This window comes from Bos indicus x Bos taurus, chromosome 3 (genome assembly GCF_003369695.1).
Source record: "Bos indicus x Bos taurus breed Angus x Brahman F1 hybrid chromosome 3, Bos_hybrid_MaternalHap_v2.0, whole genome shotgun sequence".
NCBI classification, from domain to species: domain Eukaryota; kingdom Metazoa; phylum Chordata; class Mammalia; order Artiodactyla; family Bovidae; genus Bos; species Bos indicus x Bos taurus.
In genome coordinates this window covers 9,807,115-9,824,071 of record NC_040078.1, presented here as the reverse complement: position 1 = coordinate 9,824,071, position 16,957 = coordinate 9,807,115, and the positions used below count along the sequence as shown (strand labels likewise).

At 48.6% G+C, this 16,957-nt stretch overlaps 1 protein-coding gene across 4 annotated transcripts in view; it reads right to left on the bottom strand.

Annotated features, from left to right (window-relative positions):
* Nucleotides 1-1,485: 1,485 nt before the first annotated feature.
* Nucleotides 1,486-16,957, bottom strand: part of CFAP45 (cilia and flagella associated protein 45) — a 29,343-nt gene continuing 13,871 nt past the window's right edge. For all 4 annotated transcript variants that reach the window (XM_027528906.1, XM_027528914.1, XM_027528923.1 and 1 more), the window contains 6 exons: nucleotides 15,555-15,684; nucleotides 10,876-11,022; nucleotides 8,325-8,438; nucleotides 7,537-7,730; nucleotides 2,068-2,292; nucleotides 1,486-1,690 (listed from right to left, as the gene is read on the bottom strand). In XM_027528906.1, coding sequence (XP_027384707.1) covers nucleotides 1,612-1,690; nucleotides 2,068-2,292; nucleotides 7,537-7,730; nucleotides 8,325-8,438; nucleotides 10,876-11,022; nucleotides 15,555-15,684 — 889 coding nt within the window. In that variant the 3' untranslated portion in view covers nucleotides 1,486-1,611. The remainder of the gene's footprint in view (nucleotides 1,691-2,067; nucleotides 2,293-7,536; nucleotides 7,731-8,324; nucleotides 8,439-10,875; nucleotides 11,023-15,554; nucleotides 15,685-16,957) is intronic.

Sequence of the window (16,957 nt, the reverse complement as noted above, 5' to 3'; positions counted from 1 at the left end):
GGAGCCTGGGGAAGATGCAGAGGCAGCGGCAGCACAGGAAGCAGCTTGCCCACACTCCCTGGGTCCTAGAAATGAAGGACTCTTGCCCAAGGCCCTAGTAACCTGGTGCTGTAAACACCTGGGATGTGCCCGGCAGCTGTCCTCCGCCTCCTCTCAGCACAGGACCCACCGAAGGAGACAAGACCGGGCTTTGGATTGGAGAAATGAAACTGAGGGGGAGGGAGGTTGCCATAGTGATGGGAGCTGGATGGAGGCCCTTTCCTCACAAAGGCATACAAAAATGGGGAACTGGCTCCATCTCTGGAAGCTAGTACACAGCCCAAAATGGGAGCCTGATCATCAAGTCCTTCTAAATAGGCTGCTGCTGCTACTGCTGCTGCTAAGTCGCTTCAGTCGTGTCCAACTCTGTGCAACCCCATAGACGGCAGCCCAACAGGCTCCCCCGTCCCTGGGATTCTCCAGGCAAGAACACTGGAGTGGGTTGCCATTTCCTTCTCCAATGCACGAAAGTGAAAAGTGAAAGTGAAGTCACTCAGTTGAGTCCGACTCTTTGCGTCCCCATGGACTGCAGCCTACCAGGCTCCTCCGTCCATGGGATTTTCCAGGCAAGAGTACTGGAGTGGGGTGCCATCACCTTCTCCGCTAAATAGGCTGAGACTCTTCTAAAGATACAAGAAATAAGGTGGAAAGCAAGAGCAGACTGACTGACACGGATGAGATGCTTCTCTGGGATTGGAACCAGGTTCACTGTGTTCACTGGAAATTTACTTCATTAGAAATGTACCTAGCATCTGGCAGGTACTCAGAGATACTTGGGCAAGTGAATGAATGAATGAAGAATATTTTGAGGAAGAGTGAGGCAAGCTAACATTGAGAAAGATGGCTTTGGGAAGCCCCACTTGTTGGAGTGAGGGGGACTAAAGAGAGCTGGCCACTTGAGTGAGGGGATAGCTGTGTTAGGTAAGGGGACCGGGCAGGTAGGGTGGTGCCCTGATGGGAGATGGGGCTGGTGCCTGTGTGGTGACACTACCAAGAGTTGAAAGGGCTCTGGCAGGAAAGGGCTGAGAAAGGAGGGTGAGCCCCAGGTCCAAACATCACCCTCTCAACATTCATGGTCTGAGACATAGGCATGTGCCTGTAAGAGCTGTGGCACCTCCTTCCCCAGCCCTTGCCCCAGCCCCTCCCTGAGACAGCATCTCTAGCTCCTTGCCATGAAATGCCTCTGCGCTGGGCATGGAGTGGGGACAGAGATCAGACTGAGCTGAAAGTGGACATGATGACAGCATGCCAGAGGGTCACCAAAAAAGCCAGGAGACCCCAGGACAAAGGGACCACCTGGCTTAGGAGGGTTGAGCATGAGAGAGAATCCTTCCATTTCTGTCTGCGACCATCATACTGCCCACAGCCCAGGGCCCCCATAACCTATTTTTTCCCCATTTAGTCCAGAGCAGCCACATTTCCCACAGCAAGAAAGCTGGACTATCCCTTAGAGAAGTAGAATAGATTTAATCTATAACTCAGAACTGTCTAGATTAGCAGCAGTTATGGACGTCAAGAGCTGGGGAGGAACCTGCCCCCCTTGAAGGCATCTTGAGGGGCAGAGGGGTTCCCTCAGTTCACAGAAGTGTTGACTGGGATGTTAGCTTTGCGCTCAGCTTCAATGCAGTACTTCTCAGGAAGGCCGGTGGCTCTGCAGGGAAAACAAAGGGTGGGCATAAGCGGTGGGGATGGTGGGGAGGGGACCAAAGAGACAGCAGAAGCAGGCTTAAAGAACCTAGGGATCTGTATTCCTGAGCCTGGTCCCACCACCCATTCCCCAAACACATCCCTGTCAAGGCTCCAGCATCCTGCTAAGGAGTTCCCCAGAGAACCAACCAAGGAAGTCCCAGTTTTAGAACATCTGCAGGAGCCCCCTTCAGAGGGCAACAGCCCATGTGAGCCTGGAGTCGGGCAGGAGCCCCTCCCCACGCCCCTATCACCGTCCCTTCCTTCCCCTAACCCTGAGCCTTCCGGGCTGCCTCCCTGGGGAAGGGGAGAGCAATGGGGGAGGAAGGGACCCCAGTGCACCTCAGCTCCTCGAGCTTTTTCCTCTTGATGTCTTCAATGCGCTCACGCCGCTTCTGGGCCTCCTCCTTGAGGCGCCGGCCCTCGTCGAAGGTGGCGATCCGGGCCTGCACCTGCTTCTGCTGGTTCTCCCGCACCTGGCGCCGGAGCTCGTTGGCGTGCTGTAAGCGCCCTGTAGCCTTTTTCTCTTCCTCCAGCCGCTCCTTTTCAATCTGCTCTCGCTGGGCCCTGAAGGAGGGACATGGGCTGTCGAATGGGCTAGGCTGAGCTGCCCCAACCCAGGGAAGGGTCTGGGGGAGTTCCTGGGTGGGCTCCTCTAGGAACATGCTTCAGAGACCAAAGCCCTCCCTCCCTTTCTGTGGCTCAGAGATCAAGCCCAAAGGCTGTTCCCAGTCAGGCCCAGGTTCAGGGGCGTGTGACTCTATGCCATGGGCATGTTTAGAAGGGCCCCTTGCTTGGCCTAAGTCTCTGCTATTTTAATTGTTGAACAAAGAGCTCTATATTCTCATTTTTTACTGGGCCCTATAGATTTTGTAGCTGGCCCTACACCCAGGATTTCACCCATCGGAAACTATTTATTTATTTTTGGCTTTGCTGGGTCTTCATTGCTTCTCGGGCTTTTCCTTTCTTTTCTCTAGTTGCAGCAAGCAGGGGCTACTCTTCGGCTGTGGTTCACAGGCTTCTCACTGCAGTGGCTTCTCTTGTTGCCGAGCACAGGCTCTAGGGCGGGCAGGCTCCAAGAGCCGCGGCACGTGGGGTCAGTACTTGCAGCTCCCAGGCTCTAGAGCGGACTCAGTAGCTGTGGCACATGGGCTTACCTGCCCCGCGGCATGTGGGATCTTCCCAGACCAGGAATCGAACCGAATCTCCTGCATTGGCAGGTGACTCTTAACCACTGAGCCTCCAGGGAAGCCCCACTGGAAGCCATTGTCCTACTCTGCTCTCTGGTAACAATGCCTGACTCCTCTCCAGCTTGTTCTGAGATAATCTTTCCCCCTCTCCCTTACTTCCCTGCCATTATCAGTAATAATGACATTATCAAAACCAACAAAGAGGATGCTTAGGAAGTTCAAAGAAGTAAAATCTGTGATCTTGGTTCTCCTTAATTGCTGGAAGAAGAAGGAACTTTGCCTGTTATCTCTTACTTCTCTTCCTGCTCCAATTCTAAACTTCTTTCAGGAGCCTCTTCCACAAGAAAACTTAATTGAACCCTGACACCCGAGGGAAAATGGCTAATGTAGACCAGATATGTTCAGGAAAAAAAAAAAAAAGCTCAAATGAAATGCATTCACATCTCAGAGGAAATGCAATCATCATAGGCCATCTTGAGCTAACATCTTATTTCTTTCTCAGTGTAATCAAAAATAAAATATAAAATCATCTTAGGCCAGGATGTCTCAACTGAGGTCACTCATACCCTAACCAAGAGCACCACTTCCCTGACTCACTTCCTTCAGTCATCTTCCAAGCTCCGCCATGCATGGTGTGTCCTCCAACTCCGAGCAACTCTTTTTTGTTTTTTTAAGTTACTTATTTGTCTGCACCGGGTCTTAGTTGTGTATACAAGATCTACACTCCGGCATGCAGGGTCTAGTTCCGACCAGGAATCAAACCAGGGCCCCCTGCTTTGGGAGTGTGGAGTCTTAGCCACCGGCCCACCAGGGAAGTCCCCCAGCAACTCTCTTACATCATGCAGATACCTTCCAAATGTCTATACCTTCTACAGAGGCTTCTCAGTTTATCAAAAGAAAACTGCTGACACATCTGTGAAAGCAGAAGACTCTTCCCCTTGCCTTGCCATCATGTTCCTACATAGAAAACAGTTTTCTATCATTTCATATGATGTGAAACAGGGTGGAAATGGGGGACCTATATGTGTCACCAGAGAGCCCCTGAGGTGGCATGCAATCGGAAACCTGAACAGGAAGGGCCCAGTTATTCCACAGGATTGGGGCTAGGATCCTGGAGCCTGGCTGCATTACCATCATCTGGGGACTTTCAAAACTACTGGTGCCTGGGCCTCACCCTAGACCCATTCAGTGAGAGTTTCTGGCGGTGGTCCCTGGGCACCAGTACCTTTTGTTCAGTGAGAGTCTCTGGCAGTGGTCCCTGGGCACCAGTACCTTTTGAAAGCTGCCAGGCATTTCCAAGAACCACTGAGTAGGGTAGGTCAGCTATTTATGCTTAGTCAAGAGGCTGACAGTTAAAGGCATCCCTCTGTCCAGAAGCAGGAAGTCCATATATAGGCCATAGAGGAGGCCATGCTTTTGTAGTAGGAAAAGCTCAATTGCTGACCATGGCAGAGACGCTCCTAGCACGTGGAGACACCCACCATAGTGATCACATGGCCCTGGAGACACCAGGTCTGGATGCTAACCTAGAACAAATGGTGAGATTGAACTTCTCCAGAGGGCTGGTCTAGCTTTAATAACTGACTAGTCCATGTGCTCCAGGCAAACAAAGCAAAGAAGGGACAAATGGGTCAGTGGCAACAGTAGGGCTTTAATTTCTTTTCATTAACATGTATTAGTGACTGCTAATCCCAGAAGGCAATGGCACCCCACTCCAGTACTCTTGCCTGGAAAATCCCATGGATGGAGGAGCCTGGTAGGCTGAAGTCCATGGGGTCACTAACAGTCGGACACGACTGAGCGACTTCACTTTCACTTTTCACTTTCATGCATTGGAGAAGGAAATGGCAACCCACTCCAGTGTTCTTACCTGGAGAATCCCAGGGACGGGGGAGCCTAGTGGGCTGCCATCTATGGGGTCGCACAGAGTTGGACACGACTGAAGCGACTTAGCAGCAGCAGCAGCAGCAGCAGTGACTGCTAAAGGCAACCCAGATGTCCAAGAGCACAGAGGCTGGGGAGGGCAGATATCTAAAAGGCAACCTGGAGTGCAGGAGCAGAAGCTTTGGGGCCGTTAAGGAAACTGGCATCTTTATCAGATATCTGGAGACCATGGCATGACCCTTGAGGGCAAGGAGAGCTACAAAGCCAAAGGACATCACAGCCAATGGAGGTAGGCTGAGGGTCCACAGTCCCATACAAGTCCAAGAACTTGGCTCCAGCAAGGACGACAATTCCTATAGACTGTTCTGTCTCTGCCCAGGGATCCAGGGGCCTGGTCTGGCATGCAACTAACTGGGGCAGTAGCAAGAAGGACTAAGAGCATGTAGACCAAGAAAGCTGGGCTGCTCCACTCAATCTCTACCTATCTGAGCATAATTTCGGGCTGCTCCACTCAATCTCTACCTATCTGAGCATAATTTCTGCAATTTGTACCACTCTGCCGCAATTCAAATTTCGTTTGTTTCCTTTATTTGTATAATTTTTTTGGTTTAAGCTTGGCTGCACTTCACAGCATGCAGGATCTTAATTCCCCAACAAGGCAGCGAAGTTCTGTTAGCACTGAAGTGCTAACCACTGGACAACCAGGGAATTCCCCAGATTGTTTCCTTTTTTTATTTTTTTAATCTTATACAGTCTGAACCAGAGTAAGAGGTGAGTCTTTCCCAGTTAGGCCAAAACAATTAGAGCTAGGAGAACACCACAGGGGCCCGGTCTGGTGGTGGCAGATGTAACTAGTAGAAAGTAGAGCCACTGAGACTGCTGGCTGCCTTGGGGGAGGAGGAGGGAGACAGAGACAGTGCGAGATGCGAACACTTAACTTCCACTTACAGCTGGAATCATCACTGAGCCAACAGAGAGAACAAAAGTAAAAGGATAACGAGCTGGTGAGGCAGGAAAGGTGGATGCATACAGGTGAGATCCATCCAGATATGAGTCCCTAATATCCTTCCTACATGAACGGGCACGGATGGTGTTTTATTCATCTCTAACATCAACACCACAGCATCCAGCACAGAGCCTTGAATTCATATGCTTAATATATATTTGTCAAACGAATGGCAAAGACCTCCCTTAAAGCCCTGCTCTGATGACTTGCAACCCAGAGCGTGTGAGTTCTTCTCTCTCTGTCCTCAACCTCTCCTGCTGCAGTTTCAGCCCAAACTTGCTGAGGAACATGGAGACAGAGACGGTAGAAGGGCCCAGAGTTATATCTTTATTCATACTTTTAATGCTCCTGGGTTCAGTTCAGTTCAGTCACTCAGTCATGTCCGACTCTTTGTGACCCCATGAATCACAACACACCAGGCCTCCCTGTCCATCACCATCTCCTGGAGTTCACTCAAACTCAAGTCCATCAAGTCGGTGATGCCACCAAGCCATCTCATCCTCTGTTGACCCCTTCTCCTCCTGCCCTCAATCCCTCCCAGCATCAGAGTCTTTTCCAATGAGTCAACTCTTCGCATGAGGTGGCTAAAGTACTGGAGTTTCAGCTTTAGCATCATTCCTTCCAAAGAAATCCCAGGGCTGATCTCCTTCAGAATGGACTGGTTGGATCTCCTTGCAGTCCAAGGGACTCTCAAGAGTCTTCTCCAACACCACAGTTCAAAAACATCAATTCTTTGGTGCTCAGCTTTCTTCACAGTCCAACTCTCACATCCATACATGACCACTGGAAAAACCATAGCCTTGACTAGACGGACCTTTGTTGGCAAAGTAATGTCTCTGCTTTTCAATATGCTATCTAGGTTAGTCAATGGCACCCCACTCCAGCACTCTTGCCTGGAAAATCCCATGGACGGAGGAGCCTGGTAGGCTGCAGTCCATGGGGACGCAAAGACTCGGACACAACTGAGTGACTTCACTTTCACTTTTCACTTTCATGCATTGGAGAAGGAAATGGCAACCCACTCCAGTGTTCTTGCCTGGAGAATCCCAGGGACAGGGGAGCCTGGTGGCCTGCCATCAATAGGGTCGCACAGAGTCGGAAACGACTGGAGTGACTCAGCAGCAGGTTAGTCATAACTTTTCTTCCAAGGAGTAAGCATCTTTTAATTTCATGGCTGCAATCACCATCTGCAGTGATTTTGGAGCCCAAAAAATAAAGTCTGACACTGTTTCCACTGTTTCCCCATCTATTTCCCATGAAGTGATGGGACCAGATGCCATGATCTTCGTTTTCTGAATGTTGAGCTTGAAGCCAACTTTTTCACCCTCCTCTTTCACTTTCATCAAGAGGCTTTTTAATTCCTCTTCACTTTCTGCCATAAGGATGGTGTCATCTGCATATCTGAGGTTATTCCAGCACAAGCTGGAATCAAGATTGCCAGGAGAAATATCAATAACCTCAGATATGCTCCTGGGTAAATAATCCCAATAACCCCCAATTCCTTAAACACTTCCAGGTGCTATTAAGATATTTCCATTCTCTAATAAAACTCTTGGCTCAAGTGTCTTTGAAATATTTACATCACCCATCTAGGTAGAATGCCCCACATGACCGCAGTCAAGGTGGCTGTGCATCTGTCTACGGACATGCCAGAAAGCACCTGTCCACCCTGTACGGACCGTCCCTGCCACAACACTCGGAAAGGAAGCCGAGGGTCCCAGCCCCTCCTACCGGAGAATCCTCTCGAACTCATCCCGGTCCCGTTGCACCTGGACAGCCAGAGTGTGCTCCTTGAAAGCCACCTGTTCTAGTCGACTTTTCCGCAGCTTGGCCTCTGTTTCCATCTTCTTCTGTGCGTTTTCCTTTTCTTTTCTGCGCCACTCTCTGTCGGCAACCTCCTGATTGCGCTTGGCCCGCAGGGCATCCTGGGAAAGGAGAGGGTGAGGGAGGCCAGTGAGGGCGCAAAAAACACCCTCAGGTCCCTTTAGGAAGACGCCTGCTCCAGCTGACCCAGCCTGCTTCGAGAAGCCTCCGGAATTTCTCTAGCAACAAGGTTATGCTACGAGAGAACAGACGGAAACCTGTCATAGAACTTTCAGGTCAGAAGACACCCTGAAGGGTCATCTTGTCCTTCCCCCCCAACCCCCAGCTTATCCCAGTCCTTCTCCTATACCTCAAACAGCTCCAGGCAGTCCTGCGATTGCTTCTAATTTTAAAAACTGCTAATGATGGAGATGCCACAGTTTCCTCCTCCCGTGACACATTTCAATAGTTAAGGTTGAAAGTTCTTTATGTGGCAGCCAAAAACTTTCTCTTGGATGTTAGGCAGGAAATGCACTCCTCAATGCTTGCTGCCATAGGTGTGGGAGCAGGCCCACCCCTCCATCCTCAAACTGCTGAAGTCGAGGTACCTTGCATCCTCTCTTCTATACCCTCACCCTCGAGGCCATTTTACAGGCTGTCAAAGGAGTAGTTAAGGGGGTGTGAGGGGCTGAGGGAAGCCAAGATCGAACAGGTACCTGCTCTGCCTGGTAATCCTGGGCTTTCTCCTGCATGGCCCTCAGGCGGGCAATCTCCTTCTCTTTCTCCCTCCGGATTCTCTCCTGCTCAGCCTCAAACTCTGCTTCTCGGGCCTGCCAGGAAGAAAAGATCTCATAGAATGGCTCCCATCTGCCCCAGCCTTGCAGAAAGAAACTGAGCCCCTGTCTGTTCAGTATGCCCCCTACCCCTCCCTGACTCCGTTTTTTAAAATTTATTTATTTTTAATTGAAGGATAACTGCTTTTTAATTGAAGGATAATTGTATGACTCCTTTTAATGTAGGGCAACATGACTAGCAATGCATAGCTATGAAACTAATCAGCATTTGTAAGAAGCTTCACTGCTTACAAAATGTGTTCTCCTGGTAATATCCCAGAGAGTTCTCACAATGTCTCATGAGATAGATATTCAATATGAAGAAACTAATACTCATAAAATTCAAGGGTCCTGTCCAAGACTGCACAACTTGTAAACCACCAGACAGATTCACCTACAAGTGAGCCCAGACTTCATGCTCTGTCCTCTACTTCACAATTTCCAAGTTGCAAGGCCTCTGGGCCAAGTTTTTAGAAATAATAACTGTGGCTTCCTGCCTGGCTTATAAAGTACAGCAGGTGGAAGTTATCTCATTAGTCCTTGGGCAAATGGCCAGCCATGTGATGTCCAGTCCCCCCAGCGGTTGGCAGTTACCTAAGGACTGAGCCATCAAAATTAGTTCCCTTTGCCACTTCTCTGAAAGAGCAGACATATCCCTAAAAGCTTTCCATATTCTGGGGTAGTCATAAGACGAATGGCTTCAGTTGGGTGGAAATGTGATCATCCCATAGAGAATCTTCCTTAGCCTTGTTCTACCTGTCTAGACTTCTGTGCACCGCAGTGAGTTATCTGCTGTGAAGTGTGCATGGCTGGATGTGTGTCAAGCTGGTCTCTTTGCTCAGCGTTGCCCTATACGGCAGGGCAGGGAACTCTGGAGGCTTCCACCAGCAATCTCTACCTTCAGGGCAGCCTTTAGGGGCAGCCTCAGCTGTAAGAGTGGAGACCACTGTGAGGTCAGGGAGGGGCTTGTGATATCCTTGGAGACTTATGGTGGGTTGTGGTCGTGCCCAAGTGCCCAATCCCTTCGCCAGTCTCCACCTCTCTCAGCTCCTTCTGCTAATGACCTTTCCTGGTATGAAGGTCATACATTGTCCTCTCCTGGTCAGAGATCTAGGGCAGTTCCTCATCATTCCACACTTGCAGCGCTGCTCAAGGTCCAAGGCCTCCCCAACAACTGCTCTCAGCTCTCCATCATCTCACCACCTCATTTCCCATCACAACCACCAGAGACTCTCTGCTGCAGCCAATAGACCTGTTCACAACTCCTACACGTGACTGGCTTATTATCACCACCATCATCCACTCAGGAACAGTTGCTGACATCCATATGAGGTACATGATATTATTCTAGGTATGTTCAGCCTAGTCTGATAACTGGACACTCTGAGGCATTTAGGATCTTTTCCATCACTGAGTTACTAGGTTGCAAGAAGTGAGTGATTAGATGAGACAACACACACAAAGCACTTAGCACAGAGCCCGTGCACAGACTAAGCACTTGATAAATGGTTAGCGGCATGATCGTTATTATACAGAAACCCAAGTTCCAAGTCTTGCATTCTCACTGTTCCCTGCATATACCTGGCATTCAATGAAGAAGCCAGAACCAATAAACAAGCTTTGTTGAGCTTCATTTTCTGTGGTTTGCATTTGGAGTATTGAGGTATATCAAACATGCCTTTTCCAATTGTACCCACACTCTCCTCCAGTAAGACTTCCTTAGAGAAGTGTGGTGTCATCACAGAACCTCGAAGCTAGGAGGGGAGACAGGACTACCACATGAGGAATTGAATAACTGTCCTCCCTTCTCTTCTCACAGAAATCCATGTTCACTCCATCTAGACCATGTCTAAAAGCTTTTCTTTGCCCTCCATTCCTCATAGACCCCAATCATGCCATCACCCCAGAAAGAATCAACGCATTCACGAGCTGCATATCTCCCTGGAACTGTTCTCATGCATTGCTCTCTGCTCCACAGTGTGGTTGAAGGCTCTGCTTTCCAAATCTAGCACCAAGTAAAGGATGCCCAAGATAGGAATCTTCGCAAGAAATTTACGGAGCAGCTGACTCATAATTACTGGAGATATAATTATCCAGGTCATGAGGAATCCACAAAATCTCCACTTTCACCAATTGTTTTAATTTTCTTCCCTGCCTGAACCTGACCCTCATCCCAACTTCCAATCAAAGGTGTTAACAAGGGTAACACGCTAATTAGGGTGTCCTTTGCAGGCTATTCTCTGGTAATGAACAAGGAGACTGGCCAGGTAGAAAGGGAAAAAGAAGCCAGGCCCTTGAACTAAGGACGTAAATTTTCAGGCTGATGACGTGGCTGCCTTCTGTTGAGTTCACTCAGGACTCATGTCTGCCCCTCCCTAAGACAGACATTCCATTCCTACTCAGAAGTCCCAGGCACCAGAAGGCGGGTCCCTACCATCTTCTTCTTGGTGAACTCCATCACCATCTGGTCGGCCAGCTTCTCCTGAGCCAGCAGCTCTGCTTTCTGCCTCTGGTTTTCATCGTTGATGCGTTTGATCTCAGCCTGCATCTTCAGCTTTTGCTGGTGCCTCTGTTCCAGGTCCTGCCACCAAAGGGAGAGAGCCTCAGAGAAGAAGAAGAGAGACAGAAAGATACTGGCCTACCAGGATGGAGAGACACGGATGGAGGCAGGGAGAGAGATGCACGCTCTGCAGTCTAGCTCTCATTACTGGCCTTGATTCAAACTATTCTTTCCAGGATCGTCCATGACCTCTTCTAGCCAAACAGCCCTTGACAGTCTTCATCCACCTTGACTTTGTGGAAGCCTTGACACTGTTGATCTCTATTCAGTCTCAAGGAGTAAAGGCTCTTAAAATTCTACTCGGTGTCTCCCACGTGTCAAGTAAAATCCTATCACTTGTTCATAATGTTTTCCTCTTGCCTTCAATTCCCTTCTCCTATTCTAACCCAAATTTTTGGTCTCTGTTCAATAATGATAATTAAAATAATAAACTATGACACTAATTGAGTACCCTTTTTTGGCCATGCCACAGTATCTTAGTTTCCCGACCAGGGAGGGAAACCTTGCCCCCTGTAGTGGAAATGCAGAGTCTTAACCACTGAACCACCAGGCAAGTCTCAAGGAAGTCTATTCTTATGAATAGAAAGTACTTTACATAACTTTATATAACCTACCTCTAATACCTAAGTGGACCCCCAAACCCTGAAAATTAGGTCTTGTTACTGGGTGTTCTTTGGAAGGACTGATGCTAAAGCTGAAACTCCAATACTTTGGCCACCTTATGCAAAGAGTTGACTCATTGGAAAAGACCCTGATGCTGGGAGGGATTGGGGGCAGGAGGAGAAGGGGACGACAGAGGATGAGATGGCTGGATGGCATCACCGACTTGATGGACATGAGTCTGAGTGAACTCCAGGAGTTGGTGATGGACAGGGAGGCCTGGCATGCTGCGATTCATGGGGTTGCAAAGAGTCGGACACGACTGAGCGACTGAACTGAACTGAACTGAACTGATCTTTCTCATGCAAATGGAAAAACTGAGGCCCAGAGTTTAAGTAACTTGCCCAGGACCATAGAACTAATAAACTCCAGAGCCCAGAACTTTGGAACCCAGTCTATCTTAATTAAAGTTCCAATTGTCTCTGGAACTCTGACTTGATTGCCCCAAGTTTTCATTCTCTCTGCATTTCTGAATTCCCTTTGCACCTAGGATGGTGATATACCTCCTGGGATTTGGTTAGATGCTGCTTTGTGGGGCCCACCAACTTCCTGAGTGTTCATTCTGTCCCAGCCAGAGGACAGGGACCACGTGTCACATGTCTTCTCTTTCCTAATACTGAGAGGAAAACAGCAAATACTCAATAATGAGGCAGAGAAGATGGGGAAGAAGGTGAGAGGCAAGTGAGAAAGGGAAAAAAAATCTCAGAAGCACAATGAGTAATGGAGATCAGAGTCCTCATCATCTTTGAATGGGATGGGAGCCTTTGAAAGCTCCCAGTGGTCAGACCACTTCTGAGCACATCCCCAGGCCCTAATGCAGGGGGGCACTGGGATCGTGTGCTGGGTCCTCCCTATCCTCTCAAACTTGGACTCCTTGCTTCAAACTCTCGTACCCATCAACTCACCCCACCTCCCACACTGCTCCCAGCCACCTCCACTTCTTCGAAGACTAACCCCCACTAGTCTTCCCAGTTTCTCCCCTAATGCATCCCAGGCAACGCTGCTGGCCCTCCCCCAGCTTGGCTCGCTGCCCTGTTCAGGGCCCTTCCTCCAGGGAGCCTCTGAACAGAAAAGCACAGTGCTGTCTGCCTCCTGCCAGGTCCGTGTGGTGCCTGAGTCATGACTGCCAGCATTCCCTCAGTCTCCACGCACGAACGCACGAGCCTCCTGGCTCACTCCACAGTCCCTGTCCTGCTGCTCCAACTCCCATAGCCTTTCTTCCTCATCTCCCTTTCTTCTTTTCCTTCTTACCTTTTTTTCCCCATCAGTTTTAGGCCTGACATTGGTATTCAGAGTGAAAGCAAAAGTGTTAATCCTTCATCTGACTCTTGCAATTCCATGGACTGCAGCCCGCCAGGCTCCTCTGTCTATGGGACTATCCAGGCAAGGATCCTAGAGCGGGTTTCCATTCCCTTCTCCAGGGCATCTTCCCAACTCAGGGATCGAACCCATGTCTCTTAGGTCTACCTGCACTGGCAGGTGGGTTCTTTACCATCTGAAGGCAGTATTTAAACCCACTGACCCTCAAAGCTAGAAAAGCTGCTGACTTCTGATCTATGACACACATATAATCATATATTCATTAACTTACTTCTTTCCTTATTTACTTTTTTTGGTTTGTTTTTGTGGGTTCATTTCATTTTCAAGAAACCAAAGAACTTTCCCTGTTTCTCATCTTTGAAACCATTGCAAAGCAACCCCACACTGACTCCCGACACTCTCTGCATCTTGCTAGCAAGCTGGGAAAAACTGTCCCTGCACCACCAGGGGGCTTCACTGGTGGCTCAGCTGGTAAAGAATCCACCTGCAACGTGGGAGACCTGGGTTTGACCCCTGGGTTGGGAAGATCCCCTGGAGAAGGGAAAGACTACCACTCCAGTATTCTGGCTTGGAGAATTCCATGCACTGTTCGCAAAGAGTTAATGCCGTTCTAAACTGGTGAGGCAGAGGTTTCTATCTCTGCTCCATAATACTTCCTGGAGTCTCAGGGAGTGCCTAGAAGGACAGGAAAAGGACAATGACATAACACCTGAGTAACTGTTGACTCAGTGACACCTGGAACTCTCTCAATGAGCCCGTGCGTGTGTTCTCAGTCCCTTTAGTTGTGTCCAACTCTGTGCAACCCTGTAGACCGTAGCCTGCCGGGTTCCTCTGTCCATGGGATTCTCCAAGGCAAAAATACTGGAGTGGGTTGCCATGCCCTCCTCCAGGGGATTTTCCCAACCCAGGGATCGAACCTGTGGCATCACTTGCATCTTCTGCATTGCAGGTGGATTCTTTACCACTGAGCCACCTGGAAAGCCCCCTCAATGAGCCCACTGGAGAATTTGGATTCTCCAGTATTCTGCATGTCTACCCCAGACCCGTCCTTTCTGGCCCTTTCCTGAACCAGGAGCTTGGCCAGGTCTTGTCTGTCTTCTTGGCCTTGTTGGTCCCCTTCTCAAGCAGCTTACAAAGTTGCCTGCCCCTCATCTCCCCTAGCCATCCAGTGATCTGCCTCCCACTTCTCACACTGTACCTTAGCCAGCAGGTGCTCTGAGAAGCCTTCATAATTATGAGGTCCCCAAGAGACCCATCCAGGCCCCCTGTCACTCCTCACCATCAAGTGCACTGGGAGATGACAACTCAGTCATCATAAACATGGGGGAAGAGGAGAACAATGAAAGAATACATGTTCTGTGGGTTAAATGCACCATTAGGCAATAACCTGGCAAATCAGAATGTGGGGCATTCTTCAAATCAGCTGGCCTGAGTACTTCACAATATCAGTGTTATTAAAATTAATGAATGGATAAGGAAACTCTGCCAGATCAAAAGAGACTTAGGTGAATACAGTGTGTGAATCCTGAAGATTCAATCCCTGACTGAATCCTGGTTTGAAAGAGAGAAAACCACGGAAAATACATTTTTGGAACTGGGTAAATTTGAATGTAGATTAAATATTAAATAATATTGTAGAATCGTCGGACTCAAAATTTTGATGGGGGGATGTGATAATGGTACTGCTGACAAGTAAGCCAATGTCTTTGTGCTTCAGAGATACAAGTTGAAGCATTTAGGCAAAGTGTCAAGATATGGGAAACTTACTTTCAAATAGCTTAATAATAGCAAAATACGTATATACATCTAAAAGAGACAAGCAGCTCCATGGAATTAACAATCATTAAATATAGGTGAAGCACTGATGGGTGTGGTACAGTTCTTTCAACGTGTCTATGTGTGCAAAATTTTTCAAAAGTAAAAAATTAAGGGGGAAAAGAATAAATGCTCCAAATGCTGGCCATGTACCTCGTCTCTGAGCCAGGGGCTTTCATATATTGCAAAAGATCCAATAAGGCCAACAGAAGGGGATTTTTTAAAACCTACTTGGTTCGAGCAGCTATGTTATTTATTTCTTATGCAATGGAGATGCCTACTAATTTTAGTTAGGCTAACAGGTAAAAAGTTTCGGCTTGTCCATACAATTAATGACACTGGGATGCAACATACCTTGGGTGAGGCAACAGCAGGCAGCCTGGAACTAAAAGACAGCTGCTGTTCATGTACAAAGTGTACAATATCCCAAGATAATTGAGGGAAGACCATAAAACATCCCTATGTTTATTTGTGCAAAGCATGCCGCAATATCTTTCCTTGGTGTGTCCATTCACACGGATATATCAATCCTGGACCCCAAGTCCCAGGAAGGCAGGGACAGTATCCAAATCACTGCTCATCCCCATGAGGCCTCGGCCAAACAAGTGTTTCATACGGCAATAAAAAGTTGGCGGTGACGATGTTGTGAAACGAACATGTGTCTGACGGAACGTCAGCGCACACGCTCCAGCCCCACAGTGCGGAGGGCTTGTTGCTGTTGCTGGCAGAACCTGGCATGATCTGTGCAGCCCAGTTACCCTCAGATCCTCCTCTTGGAGCTTTTCCATGTACTCCAGCATCTGCTCCTTCTCCTGTTCCCGCTGTTCAGCAAGCAGCGATCGCTCCTCCTGGTTCTTTTCCATCTGTTCCACAATGTGCCGTCTTCCTCTGAGAAGAAACAGTGCCACGGTGTCTTAGAAACCAAGAGCCCAGGTCTCTGTTCTAACCTCCACCCAAATAACACCCACAATGGGAGGTATTGTAGGGACAACGTGATGAATGCCCCCTAAATACCACTATGTTTCATGAGCGGGGTCAGTCCTTTCTCTTCCGAGCTCCTAATTCTGGGGGCTCACCCTTCCTGAGATTCCCGCCCTGCATTTGTTTGTCCAAGAGTGTGCCCATATCATAAGACACCTTCTCCTTTCAGTACCTGAGGTCTTCTGAAATCCTACCACCTCCCAAAACTTCCCAGAGTAATCAGAGGGAGCGACCTTCCCAAGCTGATGTCCCAGAGTTAAGAAGCCCACAGTAACTCCTTTCTCCGGAGCATCTGCTCTCAGCCAGTGTATCTTGTCGTCCCACTCCATCTAACATGCCTAGTTAGCTAACTGTCCTTCTTATATCCAATCTCATATTTTAAGACCATCGGCTGCTGGTATACAGGGCTGAGTCTGAGGAATTCTCTACACTCAGTAGCACCCTTGCTCAACAATAGAAAGCAGAGAAACCAGATTCTAGAGTCAGTGCAGCCAGTGACTGCGTTATTGGGATGTCAACAACCTTGGAAGCATCTAGATCCCATGATCTCTGAGTAAAGGCTGGGAGAGTGGGAGAAGACGCAGAGGAGGACAAGTATCTACGGGAAGGAGTATGACATTGACATTCAGATAGTACTGTTGAATGGCTTCATGACTCCAAATGAAATACACTAGAGCAACGAGCAGAAAGAGTTACATGGAAGCAGGTTTAGACCCAGTATAAGGACCAGGTCAAATCATTAGAGCTGCCTAAGAAGGCAGGGATTTCCCCTTCATTGGAACTGTTCATGCAAAAGACGAAGAGCCATTTAGCCATGAAATGAACTTTTCATGGGAGCCTACTGTATGGACCAGTACCTGCTAGCAGTACACAGATGAATGGCCCAGGAGAACAGAATACACATGGGGAGACAGAGCTGCCACTCAGTGTGGTACAAGGACTGTTTATAGGGGTAATTCTTGCATTATATGGTTGGCATTCTAAATCTGGGACACTATGATTCTATAATTTATCTGCTTTGGGACTTGTCCTCTCCTGCAAACTGGAGGGGATTGAATTTATTCATCCTAACTTGTATTAGGCATTTACTACAGTCCAAACATTCTGGTAGGTCAGAAGCCAAAGAAACAAGACAGGGACCCTGCCCTCAGTGAGCATACAGCCTGGTGAGGGTCAGGGA